The sequence below is a fragment of the Ochotona curzoniae genome, unplaced genomic scaffold (assembly GCF_017591425.1).
Source record: "Ochotona curzoniae isolate NIBS_2020 unplaced genomic scaffold, NIBS_Ocur_1.0 contig_430, whole genome shotgun sequence".
Taxonomy (NCBI): domain Eukaryota; kingdom Metazoa; phylum Chordata; class Mammalia; order Lagomorpha; family Ochotonidae; genus Ochotona; species Ochotona curzoniae.
The window spans coordinates 16,184,120-16,209,483 of NW_024466219.1; the positions used below are offsets into that span (position 1 = coordinate 16,184,120).

The 25,364-nt window shown below is 53.5% G+C and overlaps 1 protein-coding gene across 3 annotated transcripts in view; it reads left to right on the plus strand.

The window, feature by feature from the left end:
- RASSF5 (Ras association domain family member 5) overlaps window positions 1-23,226 on the plus strand; it is a 60,412-nt gene extending 37,186 nt beyond the window's left edge. For all 3 annotated transcript variants that reach the window (XM_040985563.1, XM_040985562.1, XM_040985564.1), the window contains 4 exons: window positions 18,063-18,179; window positions 18,786-19,083; window positions 19,651-19,766; window positions 21,015-23,226. In XM_040985563.1, the coding sequence (XP_040841497.1) occupies window positions 18,063-18,179; window positions 18,786-19,083; window positions 19,651-19,766; window positions 21,015-21,167 (684 nt within the window). In that variant the 3' untranslated portion in view covers window positions 21,168-23,226. The remainder of the gene's footprint in view (window positions 1-18,062; window positions 18,180-18,785; window positions 19,084-19,650; window positions 19,767-21,014) is intronic.
- Window positions 23,227-25,364: the final 2,138 nt, after the last annotated feature.

Sequence of the window (25,364 nt, forward strand, 5' to 3'; positions counted from 1 at the left end):
GCAGAAGTGAGGGAGTCTGGACTATACACCCTCTCCCTGGGCGGCCAGCTCACTGCCATGCTTACCTCCCAGGGGACCCTGCTGGGGTCATGTGTGGGCCCCCTGTCGCCCAGCAAGCTTTTGTCCCCTGGCCACACTGCCAGTTGGCTACAGGGTAGCCCGATCGGCCACATGTCTCAGTAGGAATGGTGGCATAGCTGTGTATGTTGTGATTTCGATGGGAGGGCTCCAAGCCAGCAGTTACCTAGACAGGGTCCTCTGCAGACAGAAGTAAGTGATAGCTTCACAGGGGTGTGGCACCTCGTCATTAACACAGCAGTCCCGTGCCAGTTAGAGTTCACCCAAACTTCTGCAGGCCTGTCTCTGCCTGTGGCTGGGGTCTGAGGTCAGCTGCCTTGCAGGAGGCCTGAGACCCAAAGAGAGGATGAGGTTAAAAGGAATTGAGAGGCTGGTGGAATCATCACCCCCACCCCATGTGGGGCTGGACACCAGGACTTATTCTGGAGGGCTAGGGATGGGGGTGACCAGCTGGACCTATGGAGGACACAGTGGGACCACACACAGAGGGGAGGCAACACTCCTCCCCACCATGTCACTTGGGTCCTTACCCTGTGTGTGAGTGCCTGTCCTCTCAGCACTCTCCCCACACATCCTTGGACCAGTAGTGCCCAGTCTGAATTCCACGTGTGTGCTAGGCCCGAGGACTCTGAGTTCCCGAGTCTGGGGTACAAAGTGGCATCAGGACTTTGAATGGTATGCCAGGTAACTGTGATAGGTGGCAGAGGGGCTGAGCTGTTGCTCTCGAGAGTTCGTTTGCTCCCTGGGAAGAAAATGGCTTCTGTTTTGGAAGCAGGCTTTAGCTGTTCTGCTTGCCTCTTGTGATCCCACCGCCCGCTTGGGGCCCAGAGGGTCAGGCTAGGGCAAGGAAGGAGTCCAGCGAGGCTGAGGGTTCTTTACCTCAGCGACTGTTCCTGGGCAGAAATAGAACATTGCTGTGGGAAACACACGTTTGTAGATTCCTGCTGCACATCCCGTCCACTGTGTGTCCTCTCCTATAGCTGTCCTTTGTCATTTGGCCAGAGCCTGAGAACCCCCAGGGGCAGGATTCCCTGCCAAGAAAGGCATCTGTAAGGCTCAGGAGGAAGGGGTGGCAGATGTAGCCACTCAGATCCTCAGCCCAGATCCAGGGAGCAGGACCAGGTCCTTGTTGCAGGTTGCCTGCAGCCCAGAGCTGTCCAGTGAGGGGCTGGCCTGAGCGAGAGCCAGCCCCAGGGCCAGAGCAGCAGTGGGTGGGGGCTGCACACGCTTCCTCTCAGTATCTTAGTCCATCACGCTGGGTGTTTCTTTGCTTTTGTTGATGTTCTCAGCTTTCCTCGCTGGCAGCTACTCCTGCAGGGAGAGGGTCTCCAATGGAGGACTCCCCCATCCCCACTGAGCTCTGACCTCTAATAATGCTTTAGTCCTGCCCGGCAGCGATTAACCTGCCCCTACAAGAATGGTTCTTTCCCTTCCCCGCTCCCCACCCCTCCATCCCCCTCTTCAAGGAAAGGAGCCTGTGTCTGTGTGTGCGTCTGTGTGTGTGTGTTTCCCAATCACTGCCAGACCAAGGCTCCCATTCAAGAAAGCCAGAGAAGGGTTCTATAAATAGCCTGGTCAGCGCAACCTGCGGCCGCTGCTGGACAGAGCTGCTGAGGCCTGGCTTCTGCCCTGGGGCCTCTGTTGTTCCATCTCTGGGGCTTCCCTAACCCTTCCTGCAGCCCCCTTTGAAGGGAGTTGGTGGGGGCATGTGTCCCATTTCACAAACAGGAGGTGACAGGAAGTCAGAGATGGCAGGGGAGAGAGGACCAGTCTTTGGGCGCATGCTCAGTCTCTCCTTTCAGAAGATGCAGCCTGCTGAGAGTTGAGGGGGGTGGGAGCAGATCGTGAGTCACACACAGACACAGTTTCAGAAGACCAAGGCCCTGCATTCTGGGGACTTCCCCCCCACCTGCCCTCCGCTGGGCTGACCCCCATTAGGCTGTGTCTCCCTGGGTGATGGGTGTCCAAGCTGGGCTGCTGGTGGCTTGGAGGAGGACAGCCTCAGGAAGACACATTTTCTGGCTGGAAAGGCTGTGTTCCATGCATCTACAAGAACTCCCAAGGGGCAGGCTCACCCAGAGCTCCAGGGAGGGTGCTGCTTGCGAGGTGTCAGAGTGCTGCCCCCAGCAGGCGGAGACACCGAGGACCCACGGGAGGGAGGAGTTTGCCAGCCTGTGCACCTGGCAGGGGGTCAGCTGCACTAGTTCCCCTCTTGGACCCCTTGTCAAACCCACATTGCGGGTTTCAGGCCTTGTCTGCCTGGCAATTTCTTAAGATCCAAGCCCCTGAGGCCAGGGAAGGTAGAGAACGGCCCTGGCCATGCCTGCAGTCTACCAGGCTGGTGGTCACAGGCTGCCAGGTTTGATTGTGACATTGTTTCTCTACCTCCAATCTACACAGCCTCCCTGATTTAACAACCACCACTGCCCCTCCTGCCACCATGCCTCAATCCCATAGGAAGTTTATTTCCCACTTTGCATTGAGTGGATTTGGCAAGTGGAGGCTCAGGATTCCACAGGGCAGATCTTCGTGGTCTGTGTTTCTGACATACCATCCCCATGCCAGAACTCCATCGCGTGGCCACACCTAACCACAGGGCAGGCCGGGAAGTGAAGTGCAGCTGTGAGCCAGGGGCGGGCTAGCAGGCTGCGGGGAGTGCCTGACTGTCTCTGCACCTTGGGAGCTGTGTTCTGCTATTCCAGGTGAAGGACGTGACCAGTGTGGCTTTGAACTTGTACCTCTTTTTCACCTTCACTGTTCGGGAGCAGGGCCCAGCTCCCTCCCCTTGATGGATGGTTTCCCCACTCTAGGTCGCTCAGGAGGGTGACTACAGCCACCAGCAGCAGAATCACACTTTGAATAGTGTTTCAAAGTCGAGATCCAGTGGCCACACCCCAGACTTCCTGGCTCCTCCATCTTGGGATGCTGGTCTCAAAACTGTCTGTGAGGCTCGCCCAGGTTTCTTTCAGCACGCAAGGGAGATTGGTTCCAGGTATTCTAAGAATACCAGCACCTATAGGTGCTCAATTTCCTTATACGTTTTTATTTATTTGTGTTTTTAAGATTTATTTATCTTTTTCCGAAAGATTTACGGGGAGAAGGAGAGATAAAGATCTTCCATCCACTGGTTCACTCCCCAAAGGACCACAATAACCAGAGCTAAGCTGATATGAAGCCAGGAGCTTTTTCCAGGTCTCCTACGTGGGTGCAGGGTCCCAAATACTTGGGCCATCCTCCACTGCTTTCCCAGACAATAAGCATGGAGCTGGATGGGAAGTAGAGTAGCTGAGACACAAACTGGCACCTGTATGGGATGGTCGCACTTGAAGGTGGAGGATTAGCCTATTGAGCCATGGTGCCAGCCCCCTATTTATTTGAGAGGCAGAGCTGCAACAAGAAGGAAAGAACAAGTGAGGGCATATTCCTCCAACCTCTGGTTCAGTGCAATAAGCCCTGGGCTTATTGACCAAGGCAGTGGCCTGGGAACTCTGTCCAGGTCTCATGGGCAGCAGGATTTCAACCACTTGAGCCATCCCCACTGCCTCCCAGGAACCACACCAGGAGGAAGCTAGAGTTGGGAACTGGAGCTAGGAATCAAACCAAAGCACTCAGAGAGGTAAAGTGGGTATATTAACCTCCGGGCAAATGCCTGCCCCCAAGTCTCTTATGGAAAGTGGCGTGTAATCCATGCACATCTTCCTGTACTTATATAAATCATCTCCAGATGGAGTTCAGCACCTGATACGAGTTAGCTATTATGTACCGCCAGGCACAATGTGGCTGTCCTGTGCAACCTAGCAGTGTGGCTGTCATATGCCATACAGCACAGTATGACTGTCGTGTGCAGCCCCCTGCAGTGCCACTGCTGTGGAGCTCATTGTGACAAGGTATTGCTCAGGGAATAATGGCACAGGAGGAATCTATACATGTTCAGCAGGATGACATTTTTTAGGATCTATTTTTGGTTTGTGTTTGCGCTCTCTGATGTGGAACCCGTGCGTACGGAGATCCGACTGCTTAGGAAATACTTGGGGACTGACTGCCCACTCCAATTGTGAGCAAGCAGAACTGGACATGGATTCCTGAGAAACTGATCACTCAGGACCCTGGAATGATCCCTGACGGCCGCATTCACAGTCTGCCTGGTCCATGCCTCCCCTCCCACTGGGCTTCCAGTTCTCCACTCCCACCCACCCCGTGTCCCCAGAAGCACCGGCTACTTCACTCCATTCGGCTGGCCTTTCCCTATAGAGTGATTCGCGTGCCCACCCAAGGAGAAAGACCACCATTCAACCCTGAATCCCAGCTCTTAGTTCATTCTGTAGGTTGGACTCTGACCTGGTGCACAGCACACAGTCTTAAAGATGCAGCCCCCACAGGCACAGCCTGGATACCGGGAATGGAGTTCCCTTCTCTCTCCTGGTCTCCGCCTGCCACGTGACCGGCACCTGTGAGCTCTTCTGGTGCATAACACCCAGCCCTGAGCCCTGTCCTGGGACTCTTCTTCAATGTGGCTCGATCCCCACTCCACAAGCCTTGAGGCTCAGACTGGTCTGGGACGTTCACCAGAAATGGGAGGGTGAGAAAAATTTGCCACAAACCAAGAGCAGGTCATTCCAGGGCCAGGAGGAAGAAGCCAGCTGTGATGATGGAGGCCAGGGTCAAGTCCCTGAGCCCTGGGGCTCCTGTCCACAGAGCTGTGCTGCTGGCTTGCCCTTCTGTACTGTCTGTGGCCTCTCGCTGCCCAGCCTACACCCCAGCTTTCCTGTTCTGGCTCAGGAGCTCAGCATTCCTCAGGGCAGCAGGAGTCTCAGGTACCCCTTGACAGTGATTCTTAAAGCATGTCTGGAACCCACTCTGTGGCCTGGCCCCTGTACCCAGTTAGGGGACAGCACCACTTCTCCTTGAGCCCATCTGTCTCTGTGTGGCAGGTGGCAGGCCTCTCCTTTCCAGGGGTGCCTTGCCACCCTGTAGGGTTTGGGACACCATGCTGAGGGCATCTGATCAATCCTAGCAGCCTCCTGGACCGTTTCTCCCACTGTGGCATGCATGTCTGCTGCTGCTACACAGGTGCCCTTTGCTCTGGGAGTGAGACTCATACTCAGGCCCTGCTCTTGGTTTTTATTTTTTTTAATTTGTTTATTTTTATTGGAAAGGCAGATTTACAAAGAAAAGGAGAAATAGGAAGATTTTCCATCCACTGGGTTCATTTCCCAAATGGCCGCAATGGCCGGAGCGGAGCTGACTGAAGCCAGGAGCTACTTCTGGGTCTCCCATGTGGATGCAGGGTCCCAAGGCTCTTTTCTGGCTCCACAAACTGTCAATCCATTCTCTGCTTGCCTTCCTTGTCCAAACCACGTGGAGCTTATCCTCAGGTGACTGGGCACATGGTAGTCTCTGGAAGCATAGCTGATGGAGGAGGAGCAGGCTTAGAACTGTCTCAGTAACCCTGATCTTGAAAAGACCAAAGGAAGCCCCCTTCCACCGCACCCCAGCATGCAGGACCGTTCACTTCAGCGCCAAGGTCTGAGAAAATTGATCTTCGCGACTGTCGACAGGGGAGCTTGCTACGATACTGTAATTCTGGATATGGAGGGAATGAATTTTTCCAGTAATCCTAAAATGATAAGTCCCACAGAGCAAGCAGGAAATGCAAGGACAATTTGTCCAAACCTGGAGGGACCCCTCCCCACCCTGCCTGTGTGCTGCTCAGCTGTGCGCCCTGGGTGAGGGCAGGCAGGTCTGTGTCACCTGCTACTGTCGCATGGGGCAAGAGCTCCAGCTAAGGAGATGCGAGAGCCCTGGGTGACAGACTTCTGTCTGCCTGCAGCCTTGTAGGGCAGCAGGGTGGGGAGGAAGGAGACAGAACATCTCTTCGTCTCTATTGTGCTTTCCCTTTGCAACTTGGAGCATGGGTAAGGTTTGCTTCAGCAACGCCAGTAGTTTGAGTGCCCTTAGGGAGGAGTCTGGGTGCCCAGGTCGGTGGTAACCCTTCCTGGGCCCCAGGGCCTCACATGAGCCAGTCTGTGGTCCTGGGAGCCCATGGCCAAGCCTTCATTTTGTGTGACCTTGGGAAGCATGCTTGCCACTGTAGGTCTCACTTCCTCCTTCTGTGAAATGGGTAGAAGAGCAGAATAGAAGTGCTGCAGGAGTCCCAAGATTGGCTGGTGAGAACCCATGGCCGCTGCTGGGGCTTGGGAGTATAAAGACTGCTTGGAGCGGTGCAGCTGAGTGTTGAATGGGGGGTGAGGATCGTGACTAGGGTACTTAAGCCAGGGAAAGGGCCGGGTCTACTGGGATGAGATTAGAGTGTGCAAGAGCAATTGTTGTTTGTTGCTGGGCTTTGCTATGTGACAGGCTCTGCATGCAAGACTTAATGCATCCCTCTGAACAACTGCAACTATTCCGCACAGGATGTTCTTCCAGATGTCACTGGACAGTGAAAAGCCGAGGCCCAGAAAGGATCACACAGCTATAAGTGGCACATCTGGGAATCGGGCCCAAGCCTGCCTTTCCTATAGCACTTTCCAGAATTATCTAAATGCCTCGAGCTCCAGCGGTGAGGCCAGAGCGTGTCTGCCAGAGCCACCCCGTGTCAGTCAGCTCGCATCCCACAGGCGCTGGGGAGAGCACACTTCCACCAGCACATGTCCTGGAGAGAAGAAATCAGATGTGCCTGGCCCAGGCCTTGGCAGGAGGACACACGTTCCATTTTAGCCTTTCAGAAGCGTACGGTGCAGTATCTTTACTGGTGACAGTCAGGGTTTGGGGTGTGCCTAGCACCTCCATCCTCCTCAGAACTGATCCATTTCCCAATGGAAACTTTTGCTATTCAACAGTAATTCCCATTCCCTCTTCCCCAGTACCTGGCACCCATTCCTCTACTTTTTATCTCTATCAACTTGACTATCCCAGGAACCACAGGTGGCTGAACTCACACAGTATGTGTTCAGTGCATTGGCTTGCTTCTCTTGGCAGGGTTAGAAGGTTCATCAGCTTTCCTCTCTGTTTAAGGCTGAATAGTACTGCACTGTGTGTTACAGCACGTGTTGTTTCTCCATTCACCCATCAGCAGATCCTTGGGTTACTCCCCCCTTTGACTACCATCAGTAGTGCCGCTGAGAACACACGTGCACAGATTCTTGTTCTGGGTCTTGCTTTCATTTCTGTTGGGTGCAGGCCCAGAAATACGGTTATTGGATCGCTTGGTAATCATGTTTAATTTTTTGATGAATAGTCAAAGTGACTGCCATGGAGGCTGCACAGCTTTACAGTCTGATAGCACTGTGTACAGATTCTCATTCTGCACATCCAAGCCACGCCTGTTATTTTCCTTTGTTGTTTTCAATAACAGCCGTCCTAACGGGTGTCAAGTCGCATTGCATTGTAGTTTTGATTGGCATTTCCCTGGTGACTACTGATGCTGTGTCTTTTTTTGTGCTTACTAGCCATTTGTGCATCTTTTATGGAGAAACCTATTCACCCATTTAGCCTATTTAAAGGACTTAGTTAAGTCTTTTGTCTAATTTTTAAAATCAGGTGATTCCCTTTTTTCTTGTTGAGTAATTGAAATGATTTCTATATTCTGGGTATTGGTCCATATTGGGTGATTTTCAGTGGGTTCCCCTTCAAATTGTTTCTGAAAGAGCTGAGTCCAGTATTGTGAGAGACTGGGTCTGGGTCAAAGTGCTGAGACCCACCCACTGGCCTGCCTCTGATTCTGGGTGCTGTGGGAATACAGAGATGGAAAGAATACAGCTGCTGGACTGGGGATGCTGCTCATTGGCTAACGGGGGAGTCAGGCTTGTATGATTAACACAGCTTTGCAAAGAGGGTGGCCAGTGCTGGAACACTTGGCTCACAGCCTACGTTGCTGGAATGTCTGCTAATTAGAGATAAAAGTGGATATGCCAACAGTCATGTCAGTTCCAGGTGCAGGGCACAAATTCTCTTTTCTCCAGCTGCACACTCAGACTAAGGGCACAGGGAGACTGAAGGAGGATGGGGGCCAACGTTGTGGCATAGCACGTTAAGCTGTACCACCTGTACCACCATCATCCCACATGGGTACTAATTCTAGTCCTAGATGCTCAACTTCCCATCCATCTCCCTGGTAATGCACTGGGAAAGCAGTAGAAGAATACTCGAGTATCTGCGATCCTGCCACCAATGTGTGAGACCTGGATAGAGTTCAAGGCACTTGGTTTTGATGTAGCTATTACAGCCATCTGGGAGTGAACCAGCAGATGAAGGATTCATATTCTAGCTCTCTGTCTCTCTCCCTCCCCATCTCTCCTTCCCTCTCTCTGTCTCTCCCTCTCGCTCCCTCTCTCTCTGAAACTCTGACTTTCAAATAAATAAATACAAATTATATATGAAATTTATATTATATATATATAAAGGCTGAACAAAGTGAGGTTGAGGGGAGAGGGACCAAGCTGAGAATCCAATAAGGACAACTTGAAGCCCTTCAGGGCATGAGAAAATGCCCCTAGGGAAAATTCCAGGCACCTGCTGATGAGAAGGTGTCTCTATTCTGCCTTCATCCACACAGCAGATATTAGAGCTTAAAAGCAGAGGGTATTCTGGCCTCATAAGTAAGTGAGTGTTGCAAACCAGGAATCCTATGAGACTTTTTTTTTAATTGGAAAGGCAGATTTACAGAGCAGCAGATACAGAGAGAAAGATCTTCGGTCAGCTGGCTCATTACCCAAGTGGCCGCAATAGCCATAACTGAGCCAATCTGAAGCCAGGAAGCAGAAGCTTCTTCCAGGTCTTCCACATGGGAACAGGGTCCCAAGATGTTGGGCCATCCTTAACTGCTTTCCCAGGCTACAAGCAGGAAGCTGGAAGGGAAGTGGAACGACCAGGACACGAACTGGCACCCAAATGGGATCCTAGTACCTGCAAGGTGAGGATTTAGCCTCTAGGGCTGTCACATTGGGCCTCCTATGAGACTTTTATAAAGCATTAGGAACCTTTCCTTTCCCTTCATTTGTTTTCATATGTGCATGTGTGTGTGTGCATGTGTGTGTGTGTGCGTGTGTGTGTGTGTGTGGTGCCACTTCTTTGTGTTCCATTCAATTCATTGAGCAAATGTTGAAGGAGGCAGATACTGTTCAACAAACAAGGTCAAGTCCTTGCCCTCAGGGGGTTTGTTTTCTAACAGATGGTGCAACTTTTTAGAGGCTGGAGAGCGCACCCAGTGTCCCTGGGCCTCACCTAGGGAGAAGAGAAGGAGGGAGTCCCTGGGGTGAGTGCCACCAGATGGACTGGCTTGCCCAGGACTGTCCGGGTTTTCAAGGGGAGAGGGATCTTCCCTCCGTTGGTTCATACCCCAAATGGCCTCACTGGCCAGGGCTGGACCAGGCCAAAATTAGGAGGAACCTAGATCTCCATTCAGATCTCCTACATGGATATCAGGAACCCAAGTACTTGAGCCATCTTTTGCTGCCTTCCCATAAACATTACCTGGGATCTGGGTAGGAAGGAGAGCAGCCAGGACTTGAACTGATATTCTCATATGGGTTGGCAGTGATGAAGGAGGTGGTTTAGCCAGCTGGGCCACCATGCCAGGCCTGACCTAGTTTTGATATTGCAGATCCTGGGAATAATCACAGGCTTGTGCAGGCTGGAACAACTGGTCAACCTGCTTGGGTCCTAAGAGCTGGAAATGTGGCCAGTTTATCTTTGAGACACAGGATGTCCTAATTTCCTTTAAAATCAGAAGGGGAAAAAAATGAACCTTTAGATTGAAAAAAATGTTTTTAATGTAGAGATAGTAATGTACTTGTTTTTATGCTTATACAATCAGAAAATGTAATTCTTTGCATGAGAGGTGTATGTGTGTGTGTGTGTGTGTGTGTGTGTGTGTGTGTGTGTTTTAGCAAGAGTGAAAGCAAGAAAGAGAAAGGTCCTGACTGGCCCTGGCTGGAAGGCCTATCTGGCAAGAAGACTTTCATAACGGATCTGTCCCCACTGACCAACTTGGCTTTGTCCTGTCAGAAGGACAACTACTACATTAAAGGGGAGAAAGCAGGTGTTTGGTACTGCAGAGGAGATGCTGCTTGGGATGACCGTGGAGTGCCTGGGTTCAAGCCCAGCTCTGCTCGCACTTCCAGTTTCCTGCTAATGCACTCTGGGGAGGCAGCAGGTGGCTGCCCACCTGGGAGACCTGGTTTGTGTTCCCGACTCCTGGCTTCAGCCGTGCCTGGCTCTGACTGTTACAGACATTTGGGAAAGGAACCAGTGCATGGGAGATCTGACTGTCCCTCTGTCTTTGCAGTTAAAGTCAGACTACTGACACACAGGATGATTCTGCTGATGTTGTACCCACTAGCTAATGTTTCTTGAGTGCTAATTGTGCACTTAAGGTTGAGCTGAACACCGTCAGATACAATGCGTCATCTCCACAACAAATGCACAAACTACATTTCACACCCAGTGGGAGTTACCTGTTCCAGTCCACACAAGGTCAAGGCCACCACCAGCAAAGGCCAGTCTGTGGCCCAGGGAGGGGAGCAGTGTAGTCTAGTGGGAGGAGCCAGGGCTCCTACTGAGATGCTCAGGGCAGCTCTGAGAGGGACCATGAGCCCTCAAGTCAGTCCCTGGCCCTTGGTAGTTTTCTCTGTGATGGGAGGCAAGGCAAGCCTTGAACTCACGCCCCTGAAGCACCAAGGCCACAGCCTGTCCAGGCCCCCCACATGCAACTGCTTCTCCCCCAGTAGACCAAGTGGCCATCTCAGGAAGTGGAAGACTCTGTGCCCAGGCTCCTGGACATGCTAGTGCCACGTGGAGTCCCTGTGTAATGTTTCATTGTGCAAAGCCAGCTTGGCTGCCAAGAAAGCTCTCGAGACCTTGATCCCAACTGGGTTCAGCGTGTCCTGGTATGAGCTGAGGCAGGTGCACCTGTTTCTATCCTTCCTCTTTAGATAACCTAGGGACTTCTGGGGACAGGGACCACCCAACATCTGCTTCATCCCCCAAGGTACCTCTCATGGTCCTTAACCGGTTGGGAACTAAGTCAGTTGCTGCCAACATCATCTGTTTGGCAGTTTTGTCCTTGGGGATTTGAGTCTCTCAGCCCAGGTCTCCCACCGGCACACACCCCTACATCCTTTCCACCTCTCGCTCCTCTGCCATGGCTTCCTTTGCTGTGGTGCGGATGATTTACAGGAGAGCACGGTGTGGGAGACTGCGAACCTTTTATTTGGGGCCGTAGGACAGGGCCACAGAGGGCCCTTTGCTGTGGTGAGCAGGACCAGGGAGGCCATCTCAGACCTCACTCTCCTCCGGGAGTTGGGTGTGTGTGTGGGGGGGTGTCTATTTCTCACCTCAGAGTAGAGCATCACAAAGGGACCACCCTGGAGGTGGCGGGGACACTGAGCAGAGTTTCCAGCCTGGACAGATAGGTGTCTGGCCCCATCTTGAGAGATTCTCTTTAGAACAGCCACCTGCCTCCGCCACCAGCAGAAATGGCAGGTGGCTGGGGTCTGGCCAGGAGGTGCCAGTGGTTATTCTCCTGCAGCATTCACCTCAGCTGTCTTCCCTGACCTAGGCATCCCTTCCCAGCCCTTCTTCTCCCCTCCTCTCCCCTCCCATTTCTTCCCCTCCCTGCCTCACCCTGCCGCACCCCGCCCCCAGAGTGAACAAGTTGCTGCTGGTGGATTTGCTAAGTGCTGAGAGAGAGGAAATGTGGCAAAGGTTCACAGTGAATAACTTCCGGGCACTTTGTGTTTTGTTCTCCGGAGTTGGGAGAGCTAAAAGGTGTGCAACCTGAGCCTGGCTGACCTAGAGTTTTGCTGACTACAGAGACAGCAGCTGCGAGCCTTGAGCAAAAAGAAGGTGGGAGAGGGGAGAGGCACGCTCAGTGCTCCTGGAGGCTGAGGATTTCTGCGGCTCCTCAGCCGTGCCCAGCTGTCCCCTGAGAGGCCCCCAGCCCCACCCTGTTCTCCAAATCAGAAGAGGAAGCAGTGCTATCTTGTGTGTAGAGTCGGAGCCCATAACAGTGTCCTCCGGTCTCACCTCTTGACAGAGGAGACTGAGGCCCCAAGACAGGAAGTGACTTGCTGGAAGTCACAGATCATTAGATGATCTTGCTTTTGCTCTCGCCAGCAAGCGTCAAAGAGCCAAGCCATAGGGACGCCCAAAGTTCCCTGCATGCCACACCTTCCGGCATCGCCTCTGGGGCCAGGCGGGGGTGGGGTATTTCCAGCTCTGGGCTGTCCAGCGTCCATGGCCAGTGGGAGGCTCTGGGTGGGGAATCACACTGGCTGCTCCTCCCACCCACACCAGATCAACAGGTATTTATCTCATACCTGCTTGGAGGTCAGCCCAGCATTTAGGTCAGATCTGCAGATGGTACCCCAAATGGCCCCCGCCCATCAGTTCTGCCCTCCGGGGAGCCTCTGGGCAGGGGAGGGGGGTAGTTATGATGGCATTGCTATGTGTATAACAATCGTCAAGAAATGGCAGCAAAGTAGAATTGGATAGAATTCATAGAATTGAATGCAAAGTGTAACCATCTGGATTCTGAGAGCTCCCCCAGGTCCTCGTGGCATGGATCTAAATGCACATGCAGCTGCAGAGGACTGTGGCACGTGATGACTACGGGCTTGGCTGTGACGGGAATTGCAGGCTTTGAGAGGGGCATATGCTGTCATTTGGGAGTCACTCCCATGGTCCGTGGGTGAGCCCAGCCACCCACCTGCATCCCTGCGCCAGCCAGCTTGGCTGCACCCATGAGTACAGCACCAGTGGATGACAGAGTCTTTGTATGTGAAAAGCACCCAGTGACAGTGGACTCACCAAGGTCCATCAGCTGGTGGCATGGGGTATGCTTGGCATAAGAACCCTGCCAAGTGTGATTCAGAAGGCAGAAAAGAATGAGGGCAAGGCATGCCTCCCTCTGCCAGAGCAGAGGATGTAGAAGTTGCTGAGGGCTGGAGAAATTCCATGGAGCTCTATACTGGGAAGACAGAACGAGGGGAGGTGAGATGTGTGTGCCCCACAGAAGAAAGCACACAAACTCCAGTGCAGAGGCGAGCTCTGCCCAGGGGGCAGAGTCCCTAAATAAAGCTTTATTGGAACACAGCTGTGTTCATGCCATGACTACTGTGGCACAGTTGAGCAGCCACAGCAGCAGAGTGTGTATGCATGCAATGCCGAAAATATTCCCAAGCTGGTCCTTTGCAGAGAAAGCTTGCCAGCCACTTGTGTAGAGAAGGGAGTGAAGGGCTTCTGTGGGTACAGGGGCCGATGGCAAGTAAGTGTACAAGGAGCGTGAGGAGTGAGATTGGCTCAGGCAGGTAGGGCTGATTGGGAGGATGGCAGCAGCACATGCCTTTGGCACATTGGTACCAATGACCTCATGTCATTCTACTTTTGTGTCAGTCCTGTGAGTCAAGAAAGTTAAAAAAAAAATTATCCCCACTTCACAGATGAAGGTTCTGAGGCTTAAGGAGGTCATCTGACCTTCCCCAAGGTCACATGTTATGGAGGTCCTGCAGGTGTCCCCTGGGGCTAAGTCGTGCCGTGTAGGTGCTTCTTGCTCAGAACTCAGTCTAAATTAAAACCCAAGGGTTAGCACATTGAAATTCCCGGGAGAAACTAAGGCTGCTTTTTCCCTTTACCAAAGGCATGAGGGGACGATTGGTGATTCCTGGGCAAGTGTTTGTGTTTTGTTGCTCGTTCAGTGCTACTGCGCACACAGAAGGGGGAGAAGCAGGGGAGTGGTCACCCACGAGCCTCAATCTGGTTGAAGAAAAAAAATCTAGATGGATGGCCTACTTGGAGGTTACTGTAAGTAGAAATAAACTTCAGATTGTGTGGTGTTAGCTGCAGAGGTAGGTCAGCTTGAGCTGGCTTGTGCCTCAGTTCCTTGCCTGGAAGTGATTTGCCTCACACTTGCTTTGAGGATGAAATGAGTGAATGTATGCTGAGTAGAATAGTGCATGGCACATAACAAGCTGTAAGAAGGACTCATTACCACCATCATCCTTATCACCATCATCCTTATCACCATTACCATCATCACTATCATCACCACCATTATCATCATTCTCATCTTCAGGGTTGGGGCAGTCACACAGGCCTTGACAGATGGTGGGACTTAACGTTTTGGGCAAGAAGAGCTAATATGGTAAAAAAAAAAAAAAACCACAGAGGGCAAAAAAGAGAGGAAACTGGAAAATTTAAAAGGAAAGAGAGGGAAATTTTCAGCAACAAACAAGTTTTATACAACTGATTCAGGAAGAAGGCCTGGCTGTGATTAGTAGCTGTGGAATGGGGAGTGGGACGCAGTGTCCCCGGCCTCTGTCCACCCTGAGGACCCTGCTGCTTCTGCAGGACACCTGAGGACAACAGAAGTCGCAAGACTTGCTCAGAGATAACTTGTCAGAGCATCAGGTCCTTGTCCTGTGACCACAGCTAAGTCCTTACACCTGTCCCTGATGAGCCAATGTTTTGCTGTTGTGTTGTTATTCAAAAATCTGCTGGGAGGCAGGCACTGGGCTTGGAGGGGGCAACCTTGCTGAAGGCATGTTTATGGATGCCTGAGAACATCGTTCAGAGGGGGTGTGTCTGCTTGTACCCCTCGCCCCAGCCCCTTTAGTCACCCCAGTAACCGCTAGAGCTAGAAGAAGGCAAAGCCTTTACTGTGGCTTAGGACAGGAGACAAATCTCTTCACCCAGGGCCCTGGACATGCCCAGTGCAAGAGGAACAGCCTGACCATCTGCCACTGGTGCCCAGGCGCTAAATCCAAGTGGATGGATTACATACCGGATGCTCTGAAATGTGCGAGCACCCCAGGGGTCACCCCCATAGGCCCAGGTCTGTGTGAACTCCCGGCAGAGCTCCCCATTTTGTCCCTGTCCAGGGTCACTCTAAGGAACAAAATGCTGTCTTGACTTTGAGGACTTGGGAGCCCAACAGGTGAATAGACATTGGGGTTTTTGCCTCACCCTTTGAAGATGACTGTGTTGTTGATCTTATTCTCACCCTGGACACAAACCTCTGGGGCAGTTTCTATCTGTTGGTGTCCAAGTGCTGAGCTGCAGCTGGTGGGAACCTCAGGGTCTGGAGTCACCTGAATTGGAGTGGCCACAGCCCAGGCATCTCTGAGGATGAGGCCCAGGGCAGCTGTGTGGCCAAGTGAATTAGGCTAGGGGCAGGCGTGCAGTGTGGCTGGTGAGCTGCTGCAGAAGGTGCTTGCATCCCATGTCAGGACCTGGGTTGGAGTCCAGGCTCTGCTTCTGACTGCAGCTTCCAGTTAACACACACCCTGGTAGGCAGCAGGTGATGGAACAAGCATCCAGGGAGCCCTGGATTGAGTCCTAGGCTCCTAGATTTGACCTGGCCCAGCCCTGGCTGTTGCAAACATTTGGGGAGTCAAGCAAGGGACGGGAGATCTCTGTCTCCCTGACTTTCAAATGCAATGAAAATAAATAAATAAAAATGACTTTGAAAACTTTATGAAGAGCCACTGGTCTGGATTCTGCACACTCTCAGGTGGGAAAAGGCTTAGAAAGCCATTGGCCGCAGCTGTGAGCCCACCAGCTGGCCTGCTCCAGGGTGACTCATCCAGCCCCTAGGTCAGGCCTTGCCTGCCAGAGTCAGTGTAAGCACCAGCCATGCCAGACCTGAGTGCTGGCATTCTGCAGGCGTGAAATCCACATGTTGGCCACACACTGGCCTCTGGCTCCCGGTTCCCAGCCAGAGGGCTTGCTCTCCCCACCCAAAGGGCCAGAGCTCGGACAGTGAGGTCAGCTGCCATCTGTTGCGTCAGTCCCGGAAGGCAGCCATGCCCACAGCCATTTGCATCACTTCCCCAGGTCTGTGGTGGGAACAGGAGAGAAGAGACAGGTTCCTCTGCTGAAGAGAAGGGGAACAGGAAGAAGGGGAGACCTTTGGTTAAGGCTGCTCTGATTCTTGCTGTGTAAGACCAGGCCTGAGATTCTAGCTTAGTGTGTAGGAAATGGCAGAGTCTAGTTTCCAGTACCTAGTCACCCAACTCTTCTACTGGACTGAGTACAAGACAATCTCCAGGATGCACACGATGGCTCATCCAATAAGGATGGGGCACGGACTCACCTTGCTGGTTGGTAGCTGCTCCAGGGGAGGCAGGGCTGGTCCCACGGAAGTGAGCTCAACCGCTGGAGACTGAAGCTAGGGCTCCATGCCCAGGGTTCACCGGAGGAATGGACCAGCCGTGATTGAGACAGGCTGGGGGTTTAGGCCCATGCTGCTAACCTCTAGCAAATGCGAAATGTCCCCAGGGTGGCTTCCCTCTGGGTGCTCTTAAACTGACTTAAGGACCATTCCAGAGCCCCGAGTGCACACCCAGCAAGGGCTGAGCTTGCATCCTGGCAACCACATCCTGCTCTGGCTTCCACAAGTCCCTCGTTGCCATGTTCTCAGGGGACAGGGTGGCCTCCAAGACCTACCCAGTGATCAGATGTGTGTCTGGATGTCTCACAAGCCAACAGCTGCAAAGCTATACATCTACCCCAGTGATTGTCTTGGGAGGAGTGGGTGGCTTTGTTCAGCAGAGGACATCCCAGGCACCTGCAGGGTAGGCTGGGAAAGATGAGGTCCTTGTCCGTCTATAGGCACTGTCCGACAGTGACCCCACAGTATGGCTTGACCTTGCTGGGCCTCCATGGTGTAATGTGGGTAGTAGGGGTGACATTGGTAGTTTGCAAAAGGCGGATGTAAAAGTGGCTGGCTCAGCAGCTGGTGAACATGGGCTGTAAGGGACAGAGGGCAGGTGGTGGCTGACCCCTGCCCTGAGAGTCGGGAGGCTGGGAGGCTGTAGCCACTCATAGACCTGCCCACAGCTGCTTCTTGTGGCCACAGTGGAACTTGACATTTTATCACTGCGTGGGATCAGACCTTGATGGGAGAGAATGATGTCACACATGCAGTGTCCCATGTCCCCAAGCCTGCTGCAGGAAGCCAGGACAGCTGGCACACTGCTACATGCAGCTGAGTGATGCTGTGATGTCACGGCGGCATTCGGAACCCCAAGCAAACCCAGACACTCATGGGATGGGGCCAAGCAGAGGCAGAGCCTTCCCCCGGCCCCCTGGGCCTGTCTCCCTATTGGCAAGGGAGCACCCCATTTTACCGAGAGATCCCACATGGGTTCTGACCAGCATAGGCCCATATTCCCAGATGCACCAGGATGGCATGAAGATGGGGCATGGGTGATGATGACCTTGGGAGAAATACAAAGAATTGGCTGAAGGAGGAGGTCACTCAGACCCCAGTGGTCATCACTTGGTGATTCCATCACCACAGCCGGGCCCCTCTACTGTGGTTCCTTTCCCTGCAGGAGGGAAGGCATTAGGACCCTGAGAGGAATTCTGTGCTGCCCCACCTGCTAGGCTTAGGGTCCTTCCTGTGAAGTGGAGTGATAATTCCTGTAGAGTCTGGTCTGTGAGCACTAATGGAGAGGCATGTACGGTCCGTGCTGCACCCCTTCCCCCTAAATAACCCTCCATCAGCACAGCCCATTGCACAACCGGGACCCCCCTGGGCCCCATGATAATTTCACAGCCACACGTGGAGAGTGTGGTCAGTGATGTGGGGGCTGGGCAGGTGTCCATGTGCCTTTGTCCTCTGGGTCTGGGAGAATCTTCCTCACTCCTGTCAGCTGGGGCTGGCAGCAGGTGGGCACGCTGCCCCTGTGGCTGGTGGGCCAGGTTCTCAGGCATGTCCATGCATCCCCCATTAGTATCCCTGCCCTCCAGGTTCCTAGTCAGTGCCTGGGCACCTTTGCATGGGTCTGGCCACCAGCCTGAGGGCTAGGACTGTTTCCATTTCACAGGTAAGAAGATTGAGGCTAAGGAAAGGTTGCCCCTTCCCCTCACCCCCCCCATCCATCCCCCAGTGGCACAGTTGGCATTTGACCCCTCACTGTCCCTTCTTGCCCCAGTGGTCACCTAGATGCACGCACTCACCTATACTTACCGGTCTGTTCCAGAATGTGTGCAAAGCTCCAGCAGCAGCTGAGCCCCGGCACCCGCCCACACTGCAGGAGATTAAGCAGAAGATTGACAGCTACAACACGCGGGAGAAGAACTGCCTGGGCATGAAACTGGTAAGCCGCCGCAGGCAACTCCCTCCGGAGGCGGCTTGGAGGCGTGGACAGGGGAATCTAGGGGTGAGAGGCAGATCCGCCCCCCCACAAAGCTTCCCACGAGCTTCCTGGAGTAGTGCGGACTGCAGTGCCCCAGGCCAAGATCTCTGCCCTGGTTCTCAGTGGATGGGGAGAAGGGTGAACACTTCCCCCTGCTGGCGACCTGCGGTAAAGGCTCTGCAGAATCTCCCGGGTAGTAGAGAGGAGGGGGTGAAAGGAGACAGGAGGAGCAGAGCAGGCAGGGTCTCCAAGGGTCCTGCCTCTCAGAACAGGGCCTCAGAATAGGCCATTGGATCTGCTGCGTGGGAGGTTTGGAGCAGACAGAGCCCTGGGAGGGTTGGGGGTGCAGGGGTGGCAATCCCCAGGTCTACTCTGGTCACCCTTGAGCCATGGTGGGGATGGGAATCTCCATCTGTTCTGCTCCCCCAGGACAGGAGGAAAGCAGCAGAGTCTGGCCAAGGGAGTGTGGGAGAGCTGATGTAGAGCCCAGGACTGGGGTCCAGAGGGGCAGGTGGAGAGCATTGCTGGAACGGATCCCCTGTGTTGTTCCCCCTCCCTTGCTGGCAGAGCGAAGATGGCACCTACACGGGCTTCATCAAGGTGCACCTGAAGCTCCGGCGGCCGGTGACAGTGCCCGCGGGGATTCGGCCGCAGTCCATCTACGATGCCATCAAGGAGGTGAACCTGGCTGCCACCACGGACAAGCGGACGTCTTTCTACCTCCCGCTCGATGCCATCAAGCAGCTGCACATCAGCAGCACCACCACAGTCAGTGAGGTCATCCAGGGGCTGCTCAAGAAGTTCATGGTCGTGGACAACCCCCAGAAGTTTGCCCTGTTTAAGCGGATCCACAAGGATGGACAAGGTACAGGAGGGAGGGAAGCAAGGAAGGAAGGAGGGCTGTCTACCAGGGAGGGTCTCTGTCCACTCCAACCACTAAGGTCCCTTCTGACCCTGGCTGGGAGCGGGGGAAGTGACAGCTCCTGTTCCCCTGGGGCCCAAGTGGCCTTAGGGCCTGTGATGGAGCCACTCAAGGACTCTGGGCAGTGGAGGGGTGATGAGAGCAGAGAGCTGGGCAGGGGCTCCAGCCTGCCACCCGCCTCCCCAGGGTCCCTAACTGTGCTTGACTTCAGGGAAGCCACACCCAGGCTGCCCATTTCCTGTCATCCTGGTGGGAGGGCACCACCCCACCACTCCTAGTCCTTTGGGAGATGATGAGAAGGGAAACCACCTTACACTCAGGGCAGACACCCAAGATTAAAGGGCTTCACACTGGTTATTCTGGTCAAGGCTGTGTGTCGGCTGCCAGTTGTATGTAAGCGCCCCAACTGTACCTTCCCAGTCCTGCCCACACCCCACTCACCCCGGGCCATCTCTACTGAGCTCAGTGCCTGCCCTCTCTCATGCACCTCCATCCTGTCTTGGTTTGCAGTGCTGTTGCAGAAACTGTCCATCGCTGACTGCCCCCTCCACCTGCGCCTGCTTGCTGGGCCTGACACTGACGTCCTCAGCTTCGTGCTTAAGGAGAATGAAACTGGAGAAGTGGAGGTAGGTGTGGGCTCCTTGCACAGACCTAGCCCCCTGGGCCCTTGGGCGGATGTGGGACCTGCTCTCCTCCACCCCCACCCAGCCTGGTGGGGCCACGTGGCAATGGCACCTGGCCAGTGGCTAGTGCAAGGGTTGGGCTGGGGTGAGCACTGGGCTGTAGCTTTGGGGTTGAAGCCAGCATGGTCAGCACCAGGTACAGCAAGTCGGGGCCTGTGCTGGGCAAAGTAGAAAAACTCCCTGTATAGGTTTTGCCCCAGGATGGCCTGGAGCCCAGCAAGCTTCACCTCTGAGCCTTTCTCTTGTGGTGCCTCAGTCCTGCCCTTTACCCCATAGGCACAACTACCCACATCCAGTTTCATGGCATCAGGTCAGTTTGAGCCATGGGAGAGCTGGAAAGGGTCCTGGGGTTTGTGCCCCAAGCTTGAAGCAGTCTTGGGGGTCACCATGGAGATCTGGGACATCCAGGCAGCGGGGCTTAGTCCCTGCTCCCGCCTCCCAGCAGGCAGCTCTACTTCTGTCTGCTCTGTGATCCAAGTCTGCAGACACGTGGTTTCAGTGCTTGACCAGAGCTGGCCCATGGGGCTCCCGAGCTTGGGGCTGCAGACCCTGGTTCTACTTGTCCTTCTCGGGCTGCGGCCACCTTCCCTCCAAGGTGGAGGTTAGGCCAGGTAAGCCTCCATGCTCCTGACTGCTCACCAGCTTAGGGGGTCTCAGTTGCTGACTATGGCGGGATTGTGTTCTGCGGTTAGCTAAAGGCAGGTCTTCTGGGCAGGCCTGAATTCTCCGGGCTCTCCCAAGTCCTCTCCCAGAACTGTGTTCTGCCAGCCTTGCGCGTGTGCTAAGTCCGCGAACAATGAGGAAATGAAGAGGGATGCAGGATGCCCTGAGACCATGCAGCTGGGACAAGATGGAGTCAGGCTCAAGCCTAAGTGTCTCAGGCCTGCAACCACCTGCATGCTGAGACCTGAGGTGCTCCCAGCAGCATTGTCAAAGCTCTCAGTTGCTACAGAGAAAACTTAGTGTTGACTCTCCAAATCCAAACACAGTTCATGGACAGATAACACTTGGCCACAAGATGACAGGATTTGCAGTGTTATTGCTATGACAGATTAAAAAAAAAAATAACAGTGAAACTCCATTCGTTGTCCCTCTTGCCCTGTAGCCAAGTGTGTGTGCAGCACTGGCGTACACCGGGTGTAGGAGGAGGCAGCCTCTAACCTGTCTCTCCTGTCTCTCCCTGCCTCACAGTGGGATGCCTTCTCGATCCCTGAGCTCCAGAACTTCCTCACGATCCTGGAAAAGGAGGAGCAGGACAAAATCCAGCAGGTGCACAAGAAGTATGACAAGTTTAGGCAGCAGCTGGAGGAGGCCTTAAGGAAATCCCAGGGCAAACCTGGGTAACCGGTCCCACAGCCTCATCTGCCCGTGCTCTCAGATTTATTTTTATTATTAATTATTATTTTGCAATGGACACTGGTTCTCAGGATGCCTCTGGCGAACACATGCGTGCCTGGCCAGCAGTGGCAGATGTGGCAGGAGGTCTCTCCCATGGAAGAATGTCTACATGGGGATAAACCCCTGCCCGTGGTCCCCACAGGCTCTGCCAGGGGTCACCTCTGTGAAACCAACAATGCCATCCTCTCCCAACCTGCAAGTCGTCCACAAGCCTAATTGTTGCCTCTCTCGTCATCAAACCAGAACCTGGCACCAGAACCAGCCGGCAAAGGAAAGGAAAGGAAAAGCTGTTCTTTTTTCTCTCTCTCTGGTTTTGATTCTTCAGCTGCCCTACATCTCATCCACAGCACCTTTATTTATGAGGCAGACAAAGCATGTGCCTTGGCACCTTGCATTAAGCACCCCAGAAAGGAAGAGCATGCCCCAGCCTGCCCACCCAAGGGAAGGTCTGCAAGGTCCCACGCCCTGGTACCAGGGAGAGCTGGGAGCACCAAAACTGATGGGCTCAGAGATTTCCAAAGATGTGGCAGCCTGCCCTGGCCCCATGGGACCTCAATGCTCAAGAAACTGTGCGCGTGGGAGCCCAAAGGCATGCATCTGTGAGTGTGTGGCCATCACATCTCTGTCCAAGCTTGTTTTCTGGTTATCAGTTCGAACACTGCCAGAGCTGCTTTATGCTCCCATCCAGGAGAAACCAGCGATCAACTACGGTCTCCTCCATGGCAGGGAAGTCAGGCTGCAAGAGGAAGACTAGGAGTTGCAGGGGACTATGGGCAAGCTGTCTTCTGCCTTCCCCAGCTAACAGAAGGCCCGGGCTGTCTCGGTTACCCCCAGGGCCTCCAGCACTGCCTCTCTCCTTCCTTGGAACTCTGGGATCTGCAGGTGCCAGGCAGATCTGCAGCTGACATCAGAGGGAGTTGTGCAGCCGGGATGACATGCAGTCGCCCAAGCTGCGTCACGTGGGCTGGCTTCCAGTACTGTGCTCTGTGAGCCTGCAGGCCCGGTCTCCCCACCGACCTCAGTGCCTTTCTGTTTTCAGAGACAGCAGAAGGGGCGCTTGCTTCAAGACCCACTGCTGGCGTGCTCACTAGGACGGGCAGGTCCCTCACTGCCTTCCCATCTAGGTTCCTGAGCTGTCACTCCCAAGAAGCACTGCCATCAGATGAATGACAAGAGAGGACTGGAGTCCTGGCTCTGTGCATCGCTTCTGGCTCCGTGGGTTGGTTCAGTCCATCCCAGCCAGTAGCCCACACTGCAGATGCTCTGGTGTGGAGGAAGGAGGACTTGCATTTTGAGAACAAGGTGGGTTTTTCCAGTCTGGCCTCTGAGGCCATTTCTTTGCTGTGTCCTCTGCTTCCCCAGTCCCTGAGCCCCCTGCTGAGCCCATGCCCCGACACCAAGAGGAATGCTGACTCATCATTGCCCACTCTGAGGTCTTCAGAGCTGGCAGCCCTGCAGAAGTTTGTAAACCACGAGACCTCAGCGACCTTCCCTCCCCTGCTCAGGCCTTATTGCCCCTTCGTCTCAGAACTCCCTCGCTTCTACCATCTTCAAAGAGGAGATAGGAAAGAGAGCCCCCTCCCCTTATCCTGCACGTCCGAAGGTTCCTAGACGGCATGCCCCTGCTGCAACCGCTGTAAATGCTGCTGAGATACCCCCTCCACGGGGGTGGCTATTTTATTTTTGAGAAGGAAAAAAAAAAGGTCATGTACATATATACATAAAGGCATATAACTATATATAAAGAAATAAAGATATCTATGATGTAAGAAAATGTTGGGGAAGTGTGAAGTTCCCTCTGAAGTCCAGTTAGCCCCAGGCCCGTGCCGAGGTCGAGCCGAGGTCGAGCCAACCCCTCCCAGAGCAGCCGGCTCCAGCTGCTGTAGTGCCTTCTCCGTTGCGTTGCTCCGTGTGTGTTTGTTTTCAGGATATTTTCTTTTCCAATGTCTTTCTTATATGGGTTTAAAAAAAAAAAAAAGGTAATAAAAGCTTGTTGCGAAAATGATTCCTGTTGGAAACGTCTTCCTTGATCTTCTTCCATCTCAGGGGGAGTTGGGGAGGATGGGAAGTGAGAGGGTCACTCGGTCACTCGTGTCATGGCCATGTGAGACTTTGTTCTGCCGGCAAGTGGAGGAATGAAGGCAGCTGCTCCAGGAACTCTCCAAGGACCTGGGCTGCAGGTGCTGCCAGGGTGAGACAGCCTGGAGAGGGGAGGGATGTGGATTACAGATGGCAGCTGTTAGAAAGGAGGGGGCCTGCTGGACGGCATCTGGAGTAGGAAGTGATCCTTGTGATTCTGGAACTGTTTACAAATGGGAGCTACAACTGTGCTTCAAAGCTGAAGATCATTTCACCCGGAAGAAGAGGGTTGGACTGGATGACCCATGACTGGAGGTCCCTGCACGAGGTCGCTCTCTGACTCCCCCCAAGGCACATCCCAGCAACTCTACCACGCAAGAATTCCCAAGAAGAAACCGTGTCTGCCCCACAATGCCAATCGCATACTGCACAATGTGCAGGGTCCTGGGGCTACTGGGCTGCCCAGAGCTCATCCAGTTCAGCCACTTTCTCTAGGAAGAACTCCAGCCCAACAGACATCCTCAGGGCCCATCTGGAACATCCCACAAAAGTTAAGTTTTTCAGTGATGCTGCAGGTACCTGGGATGGAGGAAGTTTCTGCTTTTTCACTGCAACTCATTTGGTTATGGAGTGGAACTGCATTGTGAAAGAACTGGGCACAGATTTAAACTTTTTGCACCAAAATAACGAATTTCATTTCCCACAACATAGTGGGAAAATGCTTGTTAAGTGCAAACTCGTAAGTTTGGCCTTATTGTTGATCTATGGGGCTCAGCACATACAATGCCAGTCTTACCCTCCCACACCCATGCTATTCATGTAGCAAGAGGGACGATGATTCAACGCAGGGGAAGCCAGACCAAGTGCAGATCTAGAGGGAGCTCGGTGTCCTGGCCTAGGTCTGGGAGAAACTGGTTAAGAGTAGGTGTTCCGGGCCTGGCGCGGTAACCTGGTGGCTAGTGTTTGCTTTGAGCGTGTTGGGATCTCATATGGGCACCGGTTTGTGTCCCTGCAGCCCTGCTCCCCATCCAGCTCCCTGCTTGTGGCCTGGGAAAGTAGCCGAGGACGGCCCAAAGTGTTGGGACCCTGCACCCACATGGGAGACCCAGAAGCTCAGTTCTGACTGCTGTGGTCACTTGGGGAGGGAATCAATGGATGGAAGATCTTCCTCTCTGTAGATGACTTTCCAATAAAAACAAATATTTTAAAAAATAACAGTAGATGTTCCTTCGACAGCCAGCCCTAGCACTTGGCCTCTTCAGCAAGGATGAACAAGACAAGCTTCCCAGTCCTCCCAGGCTGTGCGAGAAGGACCTCCATATGGTACTTCCTGTCATTCGTAGTCCTCACACAACTTTTTCCTTACCACTTACTCTGGTTTGAATGTGTCCCCAGCAGTTCATGCAGTGGGCACAACCTCCCCCAGCTTCACAGCATAGCGTAGGCTGCTGGGATGGGATCAGCAGTAGAAGAGGCGACTCAAGCTGACCGGCTCCCTCCATCTCACCTGCGTGATGGCTTCATGATGACGCAGCAGCAAATAAGGCCCACACACACCCTGATAGACACCATGTCCTGGACCTCCAGGGCTGTGAGCCAAATACACTCCTAGTCTTTATTACCCAGTCTTTAGTACTCTGTTACAGCGACAGAACCTGGATCACAGTGCTACTACATGTGTCAGACTCCCTGAGGTCAAACCGTGCTGTCTGAAGGTTTTGCTGTCTTAGGACTCCGTTGGGGACAAGTTCTAGAAACCCCTCCCCAGCTCCAAAAGCTGCTGCCAGTGCAATGGAATATACTCACCAGTGCAAGGCATGTCCTGGATCCGAAAACAAAAGGTGGGAGGAGCCACACACACACACACACACACATGCTCACACCCTTTTCTTCCTTGCTTCCCAAGACTCAGATGGCTGGTCACAGGGGACATCTTCAAGCCTTTCTTAGTCTTTATAACAGTGAGACGAGAACAAGAAAAGGAAGCCTCGCAAGGTGGAATAATTTCCTGATGGTAAAATGTGAGCACATTGACTAGCTTGGCTCCTCCCATACAAGGTAAGG